At 36.0% G+C, this 20436-nt stretch overlaps 1 protein-coding gene across 2 annotated transcripts in view; it reads left to right on the forward strand.

Annotated features, from left to right (window-relative positions):
• Positions 1-20436, forward strand: part of LOC144451130 (cysteine-rich motor neuron 1 protein-like) — a 55033-nt gene that overhangs the window by 18980 nt on the left and 15617 nt on the right. For both annotated transcript variants that reach the window (XM_078141905.1, XM_078141914.1), the window contains exon 3: positions 19747-19992. In XM_078141905.1, coding sequence (XP_077998031.1) covers positions 19747-19992 — 246 coding nt within the window. The remainder of the gene's footprint in view (positions 1-19746; positions 19993-20436) is intronic.

A 20436-nucleotide genomic window follows, 5' to 3' on the forward strand; every position in this document is an offset into this window, starting at 1 on the left:
AAAACTGGTGCTATTTGTAAGATGCTCAGATTGGAAAACAGATAACACAGTCTGATGACAAGTTAAAAACAGGCTATATAGTAGACCCAGTGTTCTCTTTTACCACTTTACCTGTCAAGATGTCCTTAGCATTGTGAAGCATCAGTTTGGATTTTTCTACTTGTGTACAGGCAGACAATAGTGAAAGGGTAAAATGGAACACCAGTAGCAGTCATATTGAGAGGCTATCATTCCCAACACCTGGTTATTGCAATTATTGGTTTCTGTAATAATATCATAAGTCCAATGAGATGAACTCAAGAGAAAATTTCATATCATTTTAATAATATCCCATAAATATTGATTTTTAAATTTTTTAAAGCAAATATAATTTTTGCCTGTAATAAGACAACTGTTTGATTATGACAATAAGAATTTGTCATGTTGATTCTAAGAGAGAATGGACATAACACCTCAAGTAAGATCCATTGTCTATATTTAATTTAGTTTTCAACCCCTTCTGAGACTAATCAGTCATCAATTTAAATATGAAAAAATGTGTGAATCATTATAATTATCCTAAAGAAAAAGTTACCCACCTACCAGTTAAATAATCAAATTTATTGTTTTTTTGTCCTTGGTAAAATTATTTGTATTGTCAAACTTGAATAGGCAACATACCAGAGGGGTGACACATAAGAATCAAAGTATTATATCATAAGAACTATACCATGTAGTGACAGGTCTAATATTTATGCAAATGTTTGGATCTATGTATGATGGGCTGTCAGACCAAATATTTAATATGCTTCCTGTGCTAGCAGATCGTGCGGCCTCTTTTTAATGTTAGAACTGGGGGTTAGATCTTATGGGACCACCACAATGTTGATGGGACAATGAGTAAAGGAAGTGGGCATAGTGTGGTGTAATAAGAACACAGTATCCATTGCAAGCTAGGAAATCACTGTTGGCTCATAATATTTACTCAATGTACATGATCAGATTAACCAATTCCCAAAACTAGTTTCTAGTCTACTATAACTTTTAACATTAGCTAAAGTTTTGCTCAATTCCCAGCTCTAAGCGCCACTCCAGGGCCAGTCAGTCTTTCAATATACCGGGGGTATTAGATAAAGTTAACCAATTCCCAAATCTGGTTTCCTGTGTCTGTCAACATATTGTTAATTTAGTTTGGCCAATTCCCAAATCAAATTTGAAATCTGTTTTTCTCTCCATACTCTTGATTAAGTCAATGAGTTCTGCCAATTCTTGACTCAAGTTCCCGATATCTCTTTCTTTTTTACCATGCATGTCTGACATTGTTAAGTTCCAGTGTTTTCTTGATCAGGCAATGTGCTGCACCAATTTAGGTTCTTTGACTGTCTTTTGTTGACAAGTACTATTAATACCTACCTGTCATGTTCTCATGATCTGTCCCCTTTCCCAGACAAACATATTCAGGTATAAAGGGGGAGGGGTTAGTAATTTTGTGATTGGGGATGAGGAGGGGCAGTGGTATTTATAACTGATTGGTATCTACTGCAATTACTGCTTGAATAAACAGGCAACCAAATTTACTTAGTAAACCAATGATTTTGAAAATTATGTTGATATTTTGTATATTTTATTTGTTTGATTACATCATCTTGTTGATAAAGAATTTGATAAATATCAAATGTCATATATAATATCAAAGGATTATGGAATGGTCACCAGGCCCAGCTTCTTAACTGTGTAGAACTTTCCCCTTGTTAGTAGTTATATCAAGCAAGATCTACAGCATGTCAATGTGTATGTAGATAAAAATAGAAAACATTCATTCTTCAATTCATTGTAACCTAAAATGACCATGTTATATGATGTGACAGCTGTACAGGCTCACATCCAGTGTTTGTACATTCTTCACCTCTCCACTGTTTTCAATCTAGCGCCAAAAATAGCTTGTAAAGGACAGGATATGAACTGTGTGCCAGCTATAGATTGATTTAAAAATACCGAGAATTTGACTTAAAAGTACCAAGAAATGTGTGAAAACAACCACAGTAGGTCAGTCAGCCACCAATAATTTGCAATTTCAAATCCTGCTTCCAGCAAAGATATATTTGCAATAGTAATTATCATAGATGGGGTGATATGAACAAGCTGTTTGGCATCTGCACATGTGACTGACTAGACACCTCTGTTGCACCTTGGCCATTTTTTGTAATCAAATTGTCAACAGCACCCCCAACCAAGAGGAATAGTGCTATCTGTGATTTGAATGGACTTAATTCTTCAAACTATTTCAAGAATTTCACAATCATTTAACTGATGACAGCTCCAAGTTTTGACAAGTGACTACTAAGCCTTCAGAATAAAGTGGAAAAACAAAGTTTTCAATTCTCACCAGGCTGACAATTGAATAGTGATGTTGACTGAGTTCAGTTTAGCCAATACTATCTTAAAGATGGTAGGTCAAGGGTCAGACATTCATCTGTATTTTAACCCTTTTCTCAAGTAAAACCTGCTAAAAATGAAATAACCCTTTAATATTGGGGATTAGCCTAAAAACATTGTGCTCACACCTGGTGAAAATTATAGTGAAGTATCAATAAAGGTGGAGTATTTGATAATGATGTAACTTACGGGTGATTGACCTTTGCAGCCAAGCATGACTGCAACACACGATCTTCTCTGTTGCTATGGTAGAGATTTAGGAGTTAGAAACCTCAATACATAAATGTATGTATGGTGTTCGATCAGGGTCCAGCCTTCTAACTGGAACCCCAGGTAATGGTCTGAATGTGGCTATAGAACAATGCCATGTTTCATCAACTACTTCATAATGTGTTTTGGAGACGCAGGAAGATCCCAGGTTTCAGAATATTTGAAAATTAACCTGTGTTGTGCAGAATATTTAAATAGCAGGTTTGCCCCACTAATCACAAGATCAGGTGGTATCCTACTATAGGGAATGCTTGAAACAGCAATTTTAGCTTTTAATGTGGCCATGCCTGAATGGATACCAGTGGTTAGTGGTATATTCTTGGCCTGCCTGCAGGAAGGAGGCCATTGTTACTGTATTGCATATGCCTGACTACAGCCATGTCAAGGCATGTCTAAAGGGAAGGTAGAATTCACCACTAGTATAATATTTTGAAAGTGCTCAACGGCTGGAAGGCAAACATGTACAGAATCTTGTTTTTAATGGTCACATGCTAGCAGAGATGTTTGCCTCAGGTGTTAAATGGATGGTAAATAGGTAGAGGTGAAAGAAAGGATCTTGACACAGTGGTTAACCTCTGTTAATTCATGAGGGATAATGATCATGCAGATAGTGTGCACCAAATGAGATGTTGTGTATCACACAGATGGTGTGCACAAAATGAGATGTTGTATCACTCAGATGGTGTGCACCAAAGATGTTGTATCACTCAGATATTGTACACCAAATGAGATGTACCACACAGATGGTGTGCACCAAATGAGATGTTGTACCACATAGATGGTGTGCGCACCAAATGAGATGTTGCATCACTCAGATGGTGTGCACCAAATGAGATGTTGTATCACTCAGATGGTGTGCACCAAATGAGATGTTGTATGATTAGTACAGTCATTGCCATTATTATCCTTGAAGAGAAACACTTCAAAACATCATAGTATACTTGTCTTTTTGCAGATAGCTAACATTCGATGAATTGTTTTGCTGGTGAACATTTAGATTGGCTATTTAGCTACTGGAACATTCCAGTCTGGTTTAAGTTATGTAAAGTTTAGGAAAAACAGGGAACAAAAAAAGACTGTTTTTGAGTGTTGAGTTAATGTGGATGAAAAGAATGTCGTCATCTTGGTAAGTTGCCAATTGTGTATGGACACAACTTCTTAACTTGACATGGACAGATATATGTAGCAAGACAACTGTAAATTATAAGACTACCCAAAAAATAGATCACTGATAGTGTATATAAAACCAATAAATCAACCAATATATAACAAACTCTCATCAACTTGAGTCAGAGCTTGGTCATAATAATAGTTTAATCCTTTATAAAATGCTGTTTCACATGTCAACTTGCAATGTTTTGACAAAACTAATGAATTTAAGACTTGTAAGTTGTAAGTGCTTAAGTCCAGGATATTCGTAGTACTTGTGTTGGAGTTATTTATGATATATCAAATTAAAAGTCCAACACATGCATCCATATAATAAATATCACTTTGTCTCAAAATGAGGGAATCTCACACACAGTGCAAATAGTGTATAACATAATTCATGTAGTGGAATCTCATACACACTGCAAATAGTACTGTGTAACATAATTCATGTAGTGTGATTTAGTAGCCAGTCTACAGACAAAGTTGCTTTTCTATTTAAAGAAGTGATGATTACTTTATGGAGAAAAATTTGACTGACCCAATGATCTCTGCAAACAGACTCAGTCAGTAAGTATTGCCATATGTTTGTGTATTCAGGGACTGGCCAATATTTTTATGGAGGGAGGAGTATTAATTGTCATATGTTTGTGTATTCAGGGACTGGCCAATATTTTTATGGAGGGAGGGAGGATTATGATTATTACTTCTCATGTAATTCATTAAATATCCATTGATCCATGTTTTCTTCAATTTCCTAATGTACGAAAAATTTGAATCCTTTTCTCCATGCTTATGATTATATTTGTCAGCTGATTTATTCCTCCCTTGCTGTACGACATGAAGTATAGGCGTGTTAGATATCAGTGGCTAGATCACTGACATTAACTTAAGAAGTGTACTTGATCGTTTGGTATGATTAATGTTTGGTCAATTCAGTTGACAAGACAACAACTTTAAACCAAGAATTACAAGATTTGTAGGTCTGATCATGGTTAACCACTCAAACATGCAAAGTCAGTTCTAATCACTGTCAGAGATTAAGTGTTGGCTTTTGTCAAAATTTCTGTAAGGCTCTTAGGTTGTGTACATTTCTATTGAAGGTGACAAATTGTACCAACTTAACAAACATATGACATTGTGCAAACAATTGTGTGGCCTTCTTTCCAACATTATCCATTTACATAAAGTCATAAGTGTTGTATGTTTGGTCACTTTAAATCAACCTGTCAACCATAACTTACAAAAGTTACTTTGTTTTCTTTCACTAGCAGTCAATGTTAATGTTTAAATTCATGGTATTACTTTTGAATGAACATGACAGAAATTGGTGAGGTGACATTGGAGGAAAGAAAGGAAAGTTTGACAGTTTCATGCACTAGAAGCCTCCAGATGGTGTATACGAAATCGATCAAAATATGACATTAATGTGTGGTGGTATTGTTCCTGGGAAAAGTGTGATTTTAGTTCTCTTATATTATAGTCTCATTGCAAATCTGAGGACAGTCTCTGCAACATCTCTCTTATAACCTGTTCATGTCTGTCATTGCATATCTGATCAAGTGAGATATTGTGTGATCTTAATTCATGGTTCAATAATGCTGTCCCCCTAAGTTTAGAATTCAGGGTTTTATATGGCAACCATAGGTCATCATCTCAAAATACAAGTCAGCTATGTACGTGATGTGTGAGAAGTTCATCATTTTTAGTCCTTAAAGTAGACAACTGTAGGTATTAAATGGGCAAGAATGCCTGCTTTTCTGTGTAATTGACGCAGTTGTCCATAGCTAAGGGATCTTACATTAGAATAAACAAACAAGAAGTTAGTGAATAGGGTGAATAAATTGGGCCATTCTAAGGATGCATTTGCCTCATTTCATCTACCATGTTTACGTCTCAATGCATGACCTTACTCCAGTTATGTCTCTGGAGGAAAACACATTTGACTGCATACCGCTAATATTTAGGAATATTCTGTGTTGAAGACAAAGAATTGTGTTTATTGTTATAATTCAGCAGAATTCAAAATGTGTCTGTTTTTTCAGAGAGTTGTTTTTCAACTGTATGTGTGTGGGCACACATTTTGATGTAATTGCTGGAATATATACACACGATCTATTTGTGAACATATTTAATCAACTACTGGTTTTTTCTTCCCATCTGATATCAGTGTTACATACAATAGTGATGTCCATTATTTGCCCTCTCAGTGACTTTTCTGTAGGCTTTGGAACAAGCAAAATAAATAGCTTTGGTGAGTGGTGATCTGCTGTACAATTAACTGCATGCCATGCATGCTTATCCTGCATTGATAGACAAAGGCAGGTTTTTGCATAACTCCAAGATAATCAAATCAAAGCCAGTCAGTTTTGGTAAGCAAGCTTCCCTGAAAAACAAGTCTAAGTTCAAAACAAACCAAGCAAATTCTACTTGTTTCTTGGGAATGTTTTTGTGTAAAACCAGTAAACTGGTACTCTGTTCACCGTGTTTTCATTTAATTCATGGAATAGTTTGCAGTACATGACTGTGAGTTGTTTTAGGAACTGATTGAAAAGTAATAATTTGATGATAGTGAGGCAGGATGAATAGGTGAGAATTCCAATGGGTCCACGCCAAGTCAGATTATACATTACACTGTTTGAACCATTCTCTTGTCATAGATAACAAGTGCTTAACCTGTGCCATCAATCACAGGGCAGTGGTGTCACTCTGAGAGGGGCATTTGTGACCACCTGTTTGCCTTTCCTCACCTTCCTGAGTAGACCTATGCATTCTGGTGTTTGTTTTTTGGCCAGCATGTGAAGTGTCCATAAGGAGAACATATTTAAAGTTTAGCTGGGCACATGACATGTGTCAGTAAATTGTGCTTAACATGTTCTGTCCATGAACCAAACAGTTTAAGACAAGGGAGCTAATTGTAGATACTGTAAACAAACTTTTTGTCTTCTCCCAAATCACCTTCCAACAGGTAACTCCAGTAGTTAAGCTAAATCATGTACTTAACTGTAGTGATGCATGTGATAAGTACTATCTGGCAAGCTATCAATCAACTTGCACACACACACACACACACACACACACACACACACACACACACACACACACACACACACATACACACACAGACATGCAGATACACACGCAGACACACACATACATAGACAGACACAGACACACATACACACATACATACACACACGATACACACACACATACCCACCTACACACACCTACACACGTACATACACATACACACAGACACACAAGAAAGAGAACCAGGATTAAATGTGAGTAAGCCATTAGGGTCTGATGTTAATGAATCATCTATCAATCAACAGGACTGAACCACTCACACTACTAAAAAGATTGTCTGCTTAATTATATTAGCAGGTGATGAGCCAAAACTCTGTATGTTTTTCACAAAACACAATTAGTTTGGGAAATCTATCAAGGTGAGAAGACTTTACTTCTTTTATCCCGATGTAAATGTGTCTGAAATTCCTGGAATACTTGAAACTTAGTTAAACAACACTTGAAAGAGATAAACAGCTCTCAGTAAAACAATAACAGTGGTTACTGGGAACTCCTGTAAACACCCCAAGGTCAATAGTGAAAGCAGCCAGTTTCAGTTGTGTTCCTAAGAAACTGTAAGTGCCTGGGGAATCAATTTAACGCTGCCGAGGAAAAACAAAATATAGCCACAGAAGCTTCACTAATTAAAGTGTTTTTCCAAATTTGCATTTAGTGGTAAATATTTTTCACACTTTTACACAAAAAGGAAAATTTGTTGATTGGGGTATGTAACTGTCTGTGCATACTAAATTGGGATCAACGGCAGTAAACATTTTGGCCTATGTTACAATAACAGACTAAGTATACAGCTATCTGACTCAGTTTACTCATTTTTTGTGTGTTTATTTGTTGTTTAGGATTTTTCTAAATTCAATCACTACTTGACAACCGACAAGAAGTGAATTTTTTTACTTTTACAGTTTACAGTAAGTTACTACCTTATGTAATGTTGTGTCATTCTGTTACTCAGCCTGTCTTCCATCATGTTTCACAAACATGTTTTGTTAGTTTAAAGCGCAACTGAACTTATGTGTAGTATGGTGCAGTGTGTGTGTGTGTGTGTGTGTGTGTGTGTGTGTGTGTGTGTATCTAGATATATGTGTGTCTGGGTGTGTATGTATGTATGTATGTATGTATGTATGTATGTATGTATGTATGTATGTATGTATGTATGTATGCATGTATGTGTGTATGTGTGTGTGTGTATGTGTGTGTGTGTGTGTTTGTGTGGATGTGAAAAATTTAATATTGCAAATGAAAATTATTGCGTCACTGGTGTGTGATTTTGGTCAATATATGTGCTTTTTTGGGAAAAATAAACTAAAAAACTACGAGGTAGGGTGATCTGAAATTTGGTTTGGGTGTTCTTGGGGATGTGTTGATGAAGAATTGTTCATGGAGTGCTGATCCCATCAGTGATATGCAAATAGGTCTAAAATCTGATTGGGGGGAAAAAAACATTATTTATAGTTGGGGGTGGGGGGGATCAGAGGAATCTGTCACAAAAATATGCAAAGCCACAAGGGGAGGGGTGGTGTTTATTCAAAAAGTGAAGGGTGGGGGAGAGGGAACTACTCAAATATTTTGCAAAATAGTGAAGTATTAGAGGCCCATGTGTAAATGTAAGGAAGAAAGGGGTTCTCAAATGAAGTGAGGCAAGCACTTGTTCATTTTTTTTTATTTCAAGGGAATTCCTCAGACCCTTTCCCAAGGCCATATATAATGATGGTGCTCTGAAATCCAAAATGAGTGGGGAGATTTTAGATGAAAATATGATTCAGGATGTGAATTAAAAAAAAAGTTCTTGATACATGTATATCTCAAAATATACTGGGTGGATTGGCCTGAAATTTGGTGGGGATTTCTCTAGAGGTGTTAATCTGCAGATAAATTTGGTGGGGATCTGTCTACAGGTGTTAATCTGCAGATAAATTTGGTGGGGATCTGTCTACAGGTGTTAATCTGCAGATGCTATAAATGACATATGACAAAATTATCCATAGCTACCCTTAGCAACAGCCAAATGCCATAGTTTGTAAAGATAACAAAACCATTGGGTAAGGTAATGAATAAACCTAAAAAAATGTATGCAAATATGTCTAGCAACAAGACCATGCCCATAGCAACATTAAATGACAATGTAAATTGCATAGATAACAACAAGGATAGATAAGGCATGTGGATAACCATTTCTAAAGTTGACATGTGTATAGCTAGCAAATAATATCTCAGCAGCAGCCACATATACTATCAAACCTGAAAATTATGTTGTCAATCATTGCTCAAATTCTCCAGTTGTGCTACAGTGCCATTGGCGCCATTTTTCTTTACAGTCTAAGTCATGACATGACATGAAAACCTTGACTATGTAATATTAAGTATGTGTCACTAAAACAGAACCATTCAAGAACAGAACACTTCTAAGATATCTCTCTGAAAAAGCTGTGTTACCTATAGGTAGTATACAATGATGGTGATGGTGAACCCTTTTGAACACTTTGAGTGTCATCTTGATGAACTTCATTGTATGATTGAATGTCAAAAATCATATGAATATAGTCAACAGGTCCACCATGTTCCTTTACATGTCCAATATCCAACATGAAAATGATAACTATTGATCTGTTGTGGAATATTACTCAATCATGATCATTTAAACCATAAATATGACTGATTATTGTTTAATTTATACTTGACAATTAGTTATTGTGAGTAGAGTACATACATTGTATCTATATTATGACTTTAGTTGATAGTCCAAATGTTACCAATGGTATGTTTTCATTGGAGTTATCTCAATATAAATAATTGTCCAATTTATACTTGACAAGTGTATAAATTACTATGAACTCTACATTTATTATACTTTTTGTTAAGAACCCAAAAGTTACCAGTGGTATGTTTTCATCAGTATAGTTATCTCAAGTGACCTGATGATTTTGGCCATTCAACCCCAAGTTTATGGATTTGTAGACAGTTATTGGCCTATGGTAGTTAGTGGACTTTAGATGCAAACAACAATGACCAGGAGATTACCTCAAAGTAATTCTAACACAGACATATCACCTCTCAGTAATCCCTGATTCACCCCAACACCTGATACCAAAGTATTTGACCTATTCTCTCCCATTCTTCCATTCTGTTTCTCCATACACAACTGCATTATTTATTACAGTAGAGGTCAAAAGAATTTTTCTAAATGTAGAATCCGATCAGCCTACAAAATGAGTCTGAAAATGAGAGTCATTTATTCTGCATTCGACCCATATCTCGCATTACTGGCAAAGAGTGGCAATGCAAGTAGAGCCATCCATGATTACTACATCAGTTTCCTAAGTAGAAGGGGCACATTTCTTGCAGGCAAATATTTGGGACACATTGAAAGCCAGTCAAATGAGTCTTTGGAAATACCAATGAGAGTAGAGGTCTTTCAAGCAAGAATGTACGTACCTCTGGGCCAATTTCAGTGTATCCAAGAGCCATCAACATCTGGTGCTTTTGATGAAGGGAACACACTAGCCAACAAGTGGTAGGAACAATGTAAAGAACAGAAACATATTTTAAGAGATTTTCGTCTCTGTTATTGATGTCAGGGCAGCAAGATAATCGTGTCTGCCTGTTTGTGTAATGATCACTGAAGCCAACCATCCATGTTGTTATTGGGACAATAGTTATTGTGCTCAGAGAACCTTTCAGCCAAAAGAGAGATAGTTTTCTGTTAGCTGATACAGATATTAAGGTGTGTGTGTGTGTGTGTGTGTGTGTGTGTGTGTGTGTGTGTGTGTGTGTGTGTGTGTGTGTGTGTGTGTGTGTGTGTGTGTGTGTGTGTGTGTGTGTGTGTGTGTGTGTGTGTGTGTGTGTGTGTGTGTGTGTGTGTGTGTTACAAACATAGTGGTGATGATGTATTTAAGAAATGTTGCAGTGAAAAATTGTTTCCGTTTAGATTCATAAAAAAGATCATAATTTGTTTAAATAATATTCAGCAATGCTAATAATATTAAATCCTAATAAAGGGATCATTCAAGAGACTGTTATTAATGATAATAATAAGTAGTCTGGTCCAAAAAATGTTGGAAAGTTGTTGAATGCTTGCCACTGAGCTGTTAAGTAGTTCAACATTGGTAGAAACTTTGAAGTTCTCTAAATCTAAAAAGTACTCTGTTTTACAGTGGATGATTTGAACACATTGGGGATGTGAATTTTAGAGGTTTCTGATGGAACTAGGGATGAGGATCTGAAGTGAATTACTTTATACCCCTCCCCAGCTAATTATATGGTTCCTCCCTTAAACTCTTACCACCACAAATATGTGGTGTGACACAAACAAGTCACTTGAAAAGTTTAATACCTGTTATTACATGGACTTTAAATTCCGTCTACTTTTGTAATGTCAATGACCACAGTTTTATTTGCTAAAGCTATCAGTACTTATGGATCAAAAATGATTTCTACATCTTGTGATGATTAAAAAAGTTGATTGGCTGAATGCCTCATGTTTTAAATGTTATGCAACATGTCAGTAAACATTATAGCTGATGTAACTTTGGGAAAGGCTGTTTCCATTGTTGACATTTTGTAATCAGGAAGTCACCATCAATTTACATCACTTTATTGCTTTGTTGAGGTAAAAGCCACAAGTGACTGCAGTAATCCTGCTAGCTCTTCAACCCACTCTACTATAGCATGTGGGCCAGTCAAAAAGTATACTTTAGGGAGTAATTGCTAAATATGGATGATGTGGAGTGCATAGGTGGTAGATACAAACGTGTTCAGTGTGAATGCTTCTTTCTACTGTAATCACAGATTTTTCAGAGTTTAAGTTGTATCTAACTCAGATAGGTGATGTTTGACAGTTTTAAAATTACCTCCGCATATATAGCCATACTTTTCAAAGTAGTCACATGTTTACTCTTACCCATTCATGTCAAATACAGTAGTAAATAAGTACAATAATAAATGTAGTATTTGGTATAAACTGCACAGGCAAGCTATCAAGTTAATTACAATTATCTTGGCTATATATTTAAAACATCCATGTCACATCTTTGCTTTGGAAATGGAAATAAATGAGTTGTGTTGACAGAGTAGCTGTTACAGATTGGTACCAAACATTTGACAAAACCCAGTGTCATGAACTCAGTGTTGTCCACCTACTTTATGTAAACTTGCCTCTGCCAACTAACTATGTTGCTTTCTTATCAGTCCAACCAATTTGGACCTTATTTGCTCTAACCTGTGGTATGTCAAGTGAAGTAGCAATGAGTCATTGAGGACTAGAGGAAATTCCTGATTTGCAAAGAAGTTATGATACACCAAGCTTAGCACCTAAATATAGCTTATCTACATTTTGATAATAATATCTGAAGCAGTGAACTATTCAGTGAATTGATAGGACCATAACTACTATGGCTGACTGTCAATGGGAAAGAACTGTAAACACTAGAGATGGCTGTCAATGGGAATGAAAGCACTATACAACATGGATAGTAAACATTAGGGCTGGCTGTCAGTGGGAATGAACTTACTAACTAGTGGGTAGTGACCACTGTGTCTGGCCATCAATGGGAAAGAAAGAACTGTACAACACGGATAGTAAACATTAGGGTTGGATGTCAGTGGGAATGAACTTACTAACTAGTGGGTAGTGACCACTATGGCTGGCCATTAATGGGAAAGAAAGAACTGTACAACACGGATAGTAAACATTAGGGTTGGATGTCAGTGGGAATGAACTTACTAACTAGTGGGTAGTGACCACTATGGCTGGCCATCAATGGGAAAGAAAGAAATGTACAACATGGATAGTAACAATTAGGACTGGCTGTCAGTGACACAGTATGGATGAAACTATTTTCTATATTGTCAATGAGTCAATGCAAGCAAGTCCAACAGATATGGTGTTTACACATCTCACCTAGCTGTCCTACAGATATAATGTTTACACATCTCACCTAGCTGTATTACAGATATAATGTTTACACATCTCATCTAGCCATATTACTGATATAATGTTTACACATCTCATCTAGCTGTCCTACAGATCTGATGTTTACACATCTTACCTAGCTGTCCTACAGATCTGATGTTTACACATTACCTAGCTGTCCTACAGATCTGATGTTAACACATGTTACCTAGTTGTCCTACAGATATAATGTTTACACATCTCACCTAGCTGTCCTATAGATATGTTTACACATGTTACCTAGCTGTCCTACAGATCTGATGTTTACTACATCTTTACCTAGCTGTCCTACAGATATATGTTTACACATCTTACCTCGCTGTCCTACAGAAATGATGTTTCATACCTAGCTATTGTACAGAAATGATGTTTACACATCTCACTAGCTGATGTCTTTGATGGTTTTAATAGACAAGATATAATATATCTATATATATAGATATTATGTAAAACTGTAGCGTAGTGTTTGGTATATGGTATACCTTCATATATGGTCATATCACAGCAAAGAAAATATTTTGACTGACTGCAAAAAAATCAAAGAGTGCCCCCTACCCTGCTCATACCTCTCCCCTCCAGCCCCTAACAAGTAAACTGCAGAACCAGTAAAGACATGCATTTTCATAATAATAGTTTAGTTATAGGGGTTGTGATTGATTACTTGTCATTTTACAAATACAGGGTTGTTGTTGTTGTTGTTGTTGTTGTTGTTGTTGTTGTTGTAAAACAGCTCACAACTAAGCATTGCTAATTGCATTAGAAATATTACCATGACCATTATGATTCCATGTTGTGATTTTTCCTATACTAATTTGATAAAGTTTCCTTGGGATTAATCAATTAGTGTACATGCACAAAGCTCCATTCAACTAACATTTGTATGGGAGGACATGGAGGCGGAGCATAACATACTAAAAGCGCTATTCCATGTTATGCTCATAGCCCCTCAGCAAGCTTGGTAAACTGCCAATCACAAGTAGTATTTTAACTTTATTGGTGAACTGTACTCAGTCTAGAAAAGGAAAAACAATCTAAATTTAGTAGATATTTGAAAGCATTTCCAATGCAGGAATAGTCATATTGCACTAGGAATTCTTCACTTCAACAGTTCATGAACTCAAAAGAAGATATTTTTAGCCTTTCCTTTTAAAACTGCTACTGAGGAATCAAAATATTTTATTGGAACATTCCTCTCTAGTAGAAGAAATTCAGGATGTTGTTGTTGTACATGTTCCTCATTGAAAGTTTGTATGTTTTCCATGACTTGACTGCACAATGATGCTATTTAGAGTTTACAGTTACTAACCATTTACTTCAAACCTTTTCCCAAATTAATCCTTAGAAAAATATTTAATGTCTATATAAAGTAAACAGTTGGTATTTATCTAGAGATTATGAAGTCATTCTTACATAGAAAAGGGTTTATTTTGATAATCCAATCTGGTGACATTATTGGATCAAGGAAAATAATCTCCCTTCTAAATTGTTCTAAAATTAGTGAGTTAAACATAATTGTTTGACATTTTTGTCCACAAGATCCCAGTATTGTGTCTAAGTGTGTATCTTTTCCCCTAACCAAAGCACTCTCCTGGGAACCAGTTGTGCAAATAGGACTTTCCTCTAATGTGTTTGGCTAACTGATTAATCCAATTATAGGTTTCAGATATGGTTTCCTGCAACAGAGAGAAAACTGCTAAAACTGTACATGTTTGGATTTCTACTCACTGGTTCATCAGGCTAAGGTGGTGACAGGCAATTCACAGGCAATTCATTTGCCTTGTTTCATTACTTCATTCTATAGGAGTACAGGCCTTTCCCGTATCAGGTCTGATTGCAGACTTTTTCAATGTTCCAGTGGAGTGAAAAAATCACTTCCAATCATTAAGTGTTGAATCTTTCACAGGTCACTGGGCATCCAATGCAAAGTCAATATTTGTATGGGTTTGCCAAGGTTTGGGAACACTACAGCCTTCCAGGCTTATAGGAATAGACTTAAATATATGTGAGTAATACCAAATGCAAGGTTACATTTTCAGTAAAGATGCAAGGTTGGAAAACATTTACAAGTACTCAAAAGGGAGGGGAGGTATACTTCAAAGGTTAGTTACTGCAATAAACAAGGAAAGGTAATGAAATTCATGTGTATGGGAATATCAAGGTTGAAAAACAATAGTTAGCAACTGAAGCGAAGCACTGGGAAATTAGTATTTAGCTTATTACAAGTTTCATATGGCAAGGTTTGTGAGCACTTTGACGTTAGGACCACCATCAAATGTAAAGGCAGATAATATATCTTTAGTGGTAATAGTCAGTGGTACACAGACTTGGTATTATGTAGTAATAGAAACTCATCCCCATGGGGAGCAGGTAGTAGTCTACTTATTGCCAAGGGCATAAACACTGATGGCTCCTGGAATCTTACAATGATATCTATCATCTTGGTAGGACACATTGGATAGAAGACATAACAATACTGTTCCGACATCAGGCCTTTCATTACAACCTGCAATTTAGAACTGGTTGTCTTTGTCACTCATATACTGCTGAAATTAGACACTCTTTATGTCACTTCACTCCCATACAGAAACTTGCTGAGATTACTGATTAAACTTCCCTTCAGTGACGATATAATGCTTTGTAGATGCAATGTCAGAGCCATCCCCTCCCCCTCAATATTTAGCTCCTCTCAATATTCATCATTTCAGGGTATCAGTATAATTTCAAGACTGAACACAGGCGCTAGGCTAGTCCTGCTGGTAGTTGAGTATGGGATGCATTCTAACATGCCCCTGAACGCTTCAATTCAGAGTACACAACCAAAGTGCTTGCATGCCAACAACAAAAAATATCAGTCCCAGCAGTCAAATATTAGCAATTAATCTTCAGTTTACCTATTTCAAATCTCTTTGACGAAAAAAGTCTCTGCTCGGCTGACCAAAAATCTCAATGTCAGAACTTTTCATAATTTTTCAATGCACCCAACAAAGTATGTGAGTGTACGTAGACCACCACCACATCCCAGGATATGTTGAGGGATTTGAAATTATGAAAATTTCTGATTTCATGACTTTTGGTCATCCAGCAAACACTTCTGTAGTAAAAAAATGTCAAAACAGTCATTAATAGTTGATTTATTGCTAATATTTGACTACTGGGTGTGCTAATTCTTTAGCTATTGGTATTTCTGGCAAGTCCAAGTTTCATGCCTGGCTCATCCTAGGACACTAACAATGCCAGAATTAGAGTGCTGACTTAACATGTACTCTGTCTGCAAGCAGGAATAAATACAGCCCATCAACTGATCTTGTGGTAGTGTTCAAAGAAATGTGTTACCATACAAATGATTAAGCTAATGTCAGCTATTTATAAAGTATGCAAGGACCCAGTGGTGTTAAAACCTAGCTATTCCATTGAAATCAAAAATCAAAAATCAAAAATCAAAAATCAAAAATCAAAAATCAAAAATCCATGAAGTATAAATTATAGTACTTCTGATTTACCTTTCAAGGAGATTAATAAATTGATGCATCATGTTTTCTTTTAATTGTTATATCAAAAGTATCGTAGTTTACTTTGAATGCCACAGAAGCAGTTAGAGTCAGTAAATAAGGAAAAAAACCGACGAAGCTCTCAGCTAGCCTGTGATCCTAACAGATGTGCAATTCCTTGACATGTGTACATAGTTTGTTAAAACCAAGGGGAGAAAGGTTATTTACTTTAAATTGTTTCTTTGGGGACACACCCAAAACACAAGGTTCCTCTGGTACTCACATTCCACAAGCTAAAAGTTGTTTCTGTTTTTTTACCCCGATATGTACATAGGAATTCCATACATGGTAGGAACCAAAACTTTAAAATAGTTACGCCATGGCTGTTGACTTTGATTGCTTTTAAACATTAGGATACCAATGTACTTATTCATGCCCAGTAAGCTGAGTGAGAGTCTTTAGTGATCATTATTGGCTGCTTAGAGGGTTTCACTGTGTATCAGACTTTTATCCTTGTATAAAAGTTTATTAACCAAATTGTCTCATTTTCACCATGATATGAATACTTAGTTAAAATTATGTTGCTTCATGGTTATGGCTTGATGTTCAATATGCTAGCTGTAGACAGTTATTTGTAGAATCAACCTGTTCTCAAAGAACAGACAAGAAAATCATAGTCCATATGGAAAAACAGTATGACAGATTTTTTTATGAGTGTGTACAAGGAGAGTAGTGCTTTATATCTGCAGTGAACACTGGTCATTGACACCACCAACACTGCCTCTGAATACTTGACTCAGATGTCCATTTGTGACATTTCAATCTCTGCTTTAGCTGCTATATATAGATATCAGCAGTAGAAATCAGAGATGTCATGTGTGTGTGGGAGGATGAACAAAATTCAAAACATGTCAACATGAAACTTGGGAAAAAGGACCCCCACAGGGGAAAAAATTGTAAGAGATATTACTTGAGATTGGTTAACATGCTGTGAGGATAATAAGTGGGTCAGGGTTGAGTGGTAATATTTCTAGCAGAAATAAAATCACCTAGTGCCTAAAAATGTGCAATGATGGAGATGCTCCACCAAGTTGTCATTCTTGTCTTGTGTTTTAGCCCTAGGTGAAACCTGACCACAACTTGGCCAGTGGGTTGAAAACTGACCGCAACCTGACAAGTAGAGTCGGCAGTGCAGGGACCACATAGGATTTTTGTAATGAAAAAAACAGGGTAGAGATTATGAAGCTGAATTATAAGTAAATGAAGGGAGATTCTTAACATTTTTAAACTATGACTATAACAGTGACTGTCACATTGTTTGGTTCATTCACATGCCCAATCAACTCGAGTTGTCACCAGTAGCAAGTTATATACTGATACATATATGATAGCTCACAGACTTGGCTGTCAAGCTAGGCAATGCTGTGTGGTGTGAAAACACAAAAAAATTGGGGAAACACTAGCATGTTGATGGTGATCATACAAATGTATGGGATTCTGATATCACAGATTTAGGTTTTCAGGCAGGATGAAGATATAGTTAAAATGTTGTGCCTAGTGGAACTGAGTATGTACATGTGTGATATACAAAATTTTATGTTGAGATCCTCTTGTAAATTACTCTGAAAGCATTATAACAAACTTAGCCATAGGATATATTAATTTCTGAAAACAATATGCACACAAGATTAATGTCATAATGACCCAATATATGGACTATTGATAATTACATATTTGAAAAGGACAATTAATTTGCATATAAATAAGTTGAAATCTTTTCATTACATATTAAGCATCACATTTGAAATACATTTGTTGATGAGCAAACAAAGTTTCAAGTACTTGTGTTTTAATTTTACAGCGCTGCTAAGTTGTTCACTTTACGGGCCCAATCAAGCTGACATTTGTGGTTTTAATATGAAACCTTATCTCCTGCTGATATACATTATTTGGCATAACAGGACATATATCCTAATATCCCAGCTTTAACAGGATAACTGTCACTTTTAATTCTGTTGGTTTGAGGGACTACAGTCATCTGTGGTAACACTGTTAATATGTTTTTGGTCATGAGTCGACTGTACCAACCAAAACTGGTCAGCCCATCTCAAATTTAATTTTCCTTGTTATGGAACGTGTGTACAAACAAGGCTATACACAACCAAAGTTCAATGGCCAGCAGGTCTTATGAGACACACTACATGTAAATAAAAAAAAGAGCAAACAAACTAAAGTGTGAAAGAGGATAGACAAGAAGTATGAAGAATGAATGAAGACGTTACACTAAGACCTTCATCCTTGTATGTTTCTCAAAAGATTAAAAAGGGTTAGAGTACAACTTTAACTCTTTTTCAATTGATGTTTACAGATTTATTTCACTTCTCAGGCCTTGACTTCTTATTTTTTTGAAAATTTAATCATGTAGATGTCCTAGTATCTTTAGTACTTTTTTTTTTCTATAAAACTGTGAATAGCAAATTGACTATAAGACTTGTGTAGTTTATTTCTGCATTCATTCTTGACCAAGGCCACAACTAACTGATTACTTGTAATGGCTTTGGACTTGTCAATTGTCAGTTGATTTGCGTACTACATAGTGGTTCTCTAATACATCTGCAGTGTTTCCTAAGTGTTAACTCTATTGTTTGTGTGGACATTCAGGGTGGCGAGACATAGGAAATTGGAGATTCCCTTTTCCCTTGGCAAAATAACAACTTAAAAATATGAATCTAAAATGTTTTCCTAATTCTTTTTTTGTGCATATGAACTACAAATCTAAAAAGTTGCCCCATTTCTCCGTGCATGTGTTTGAAACAAGAAACTTGCCAATGTATGTTTTCCCATTTTCCCGTTTCCACAAATCGTATGAAACACAAATCTAAGGTGTTTTTCCATTTTTCCGTTCACACAAGTCACATGAAATACAAATCTAAGGTGTTTTCCCGTTTACACAAGTCACATGAAATACAAATCTAAGGTGTTTTCCCGTTTACACAAGTCACATGAACTACAAATCTAAGGTGGTTTCCCGTTTACACAAGTCACATGAAATACAAATCTAAGGTGTTTTCCCGTTTACACAAGTCACATGAAATACAAATCTAAGGTGTTTTCCCGTTTACACAAGTCACATGAACTACAAATCTAAGGTGGTTTCCAATTTTTCTGTTCACACAAGTCACATGAAATACAAATTTCTAAGGTGTTTTCCCTTTTTTGCTGTGCACAATACCACACATTGCATCTTGCATTGTCATGTGTGTGTATTGGTCTGTCCATGTAGCAATGTTGTTTAACTTTATATACTTCAAAACTCTTTGAAAGCGTTATTAAGACAATTATGATAAACTCCAAAGCTCAAAATGTCATGTTATTTTTATATTACAGAAGAAATCTTTGACTGCTCCAAAGCCCGATGTGAACCTGTTTTTGTAACTAACTGTCCTGAAGATAGCAAAGCAGTTGAAGGGTTTACACTGCCTGGTGATTGTTGTCCCCGTCCCCCACAGTGCATCTGTGACCCCAGTACATGTATTGAAATTATGTGTGCAGAAGGCTATGAGAAAAGGTTATTAAATGAAGGAACTGGACAACCTGGAAGCTGTTGTGATGTTTCTGAATGTAGTAAAAAGGGTAAGTTGACAATTTGACAGCTAGAACATCTCTAGAGATCAGTCTAATAGCATGTATAGTTGTGATTTTGTTGTATCAACATTTCATATCAATACCTTTTCTAAAACTGGCTAAACAGTTTGAAGTTTAAAATATTTTAAAGGCCCACTTAGAAGAAAAAGGATTAAAGTTAAGGTGTGAAAAACAGTTGTCTGGCAGAGCTATAGAAAGTTGGTCTGGAACAAAAGAATAATCTTATGTAATACTCATGGCTCCACTGATAAGACAACACTAATGTGAGAACCTGGGATTGAAACCCTGGCCTTTAACTGATAAGATAACACTAATGTGAGAACCTGGGATCGAAACCCTGGCCTTTAACTGATAAGATAACACTAATGTGAGAACCTGGGATTGAAACCCTGGCCTTTAACTATCTTTAAAAAAACTCTGACTGTCCAATTT

The sequence above is a fragment of the Glandiceps talaboti genome, chromosome 2 (genome assembly GCF_964340395.1).
Source record: "Glandiceps talaboti chromosome 2, keGlaTala1.1, whole genome shotgun sequence".
NCBI classification, from domain to species: Eukaryota; Metazoa; Hemichordata; class Enteropneusta; family Spengelidae; genus Glandiceps; species Glandiceps talaboti.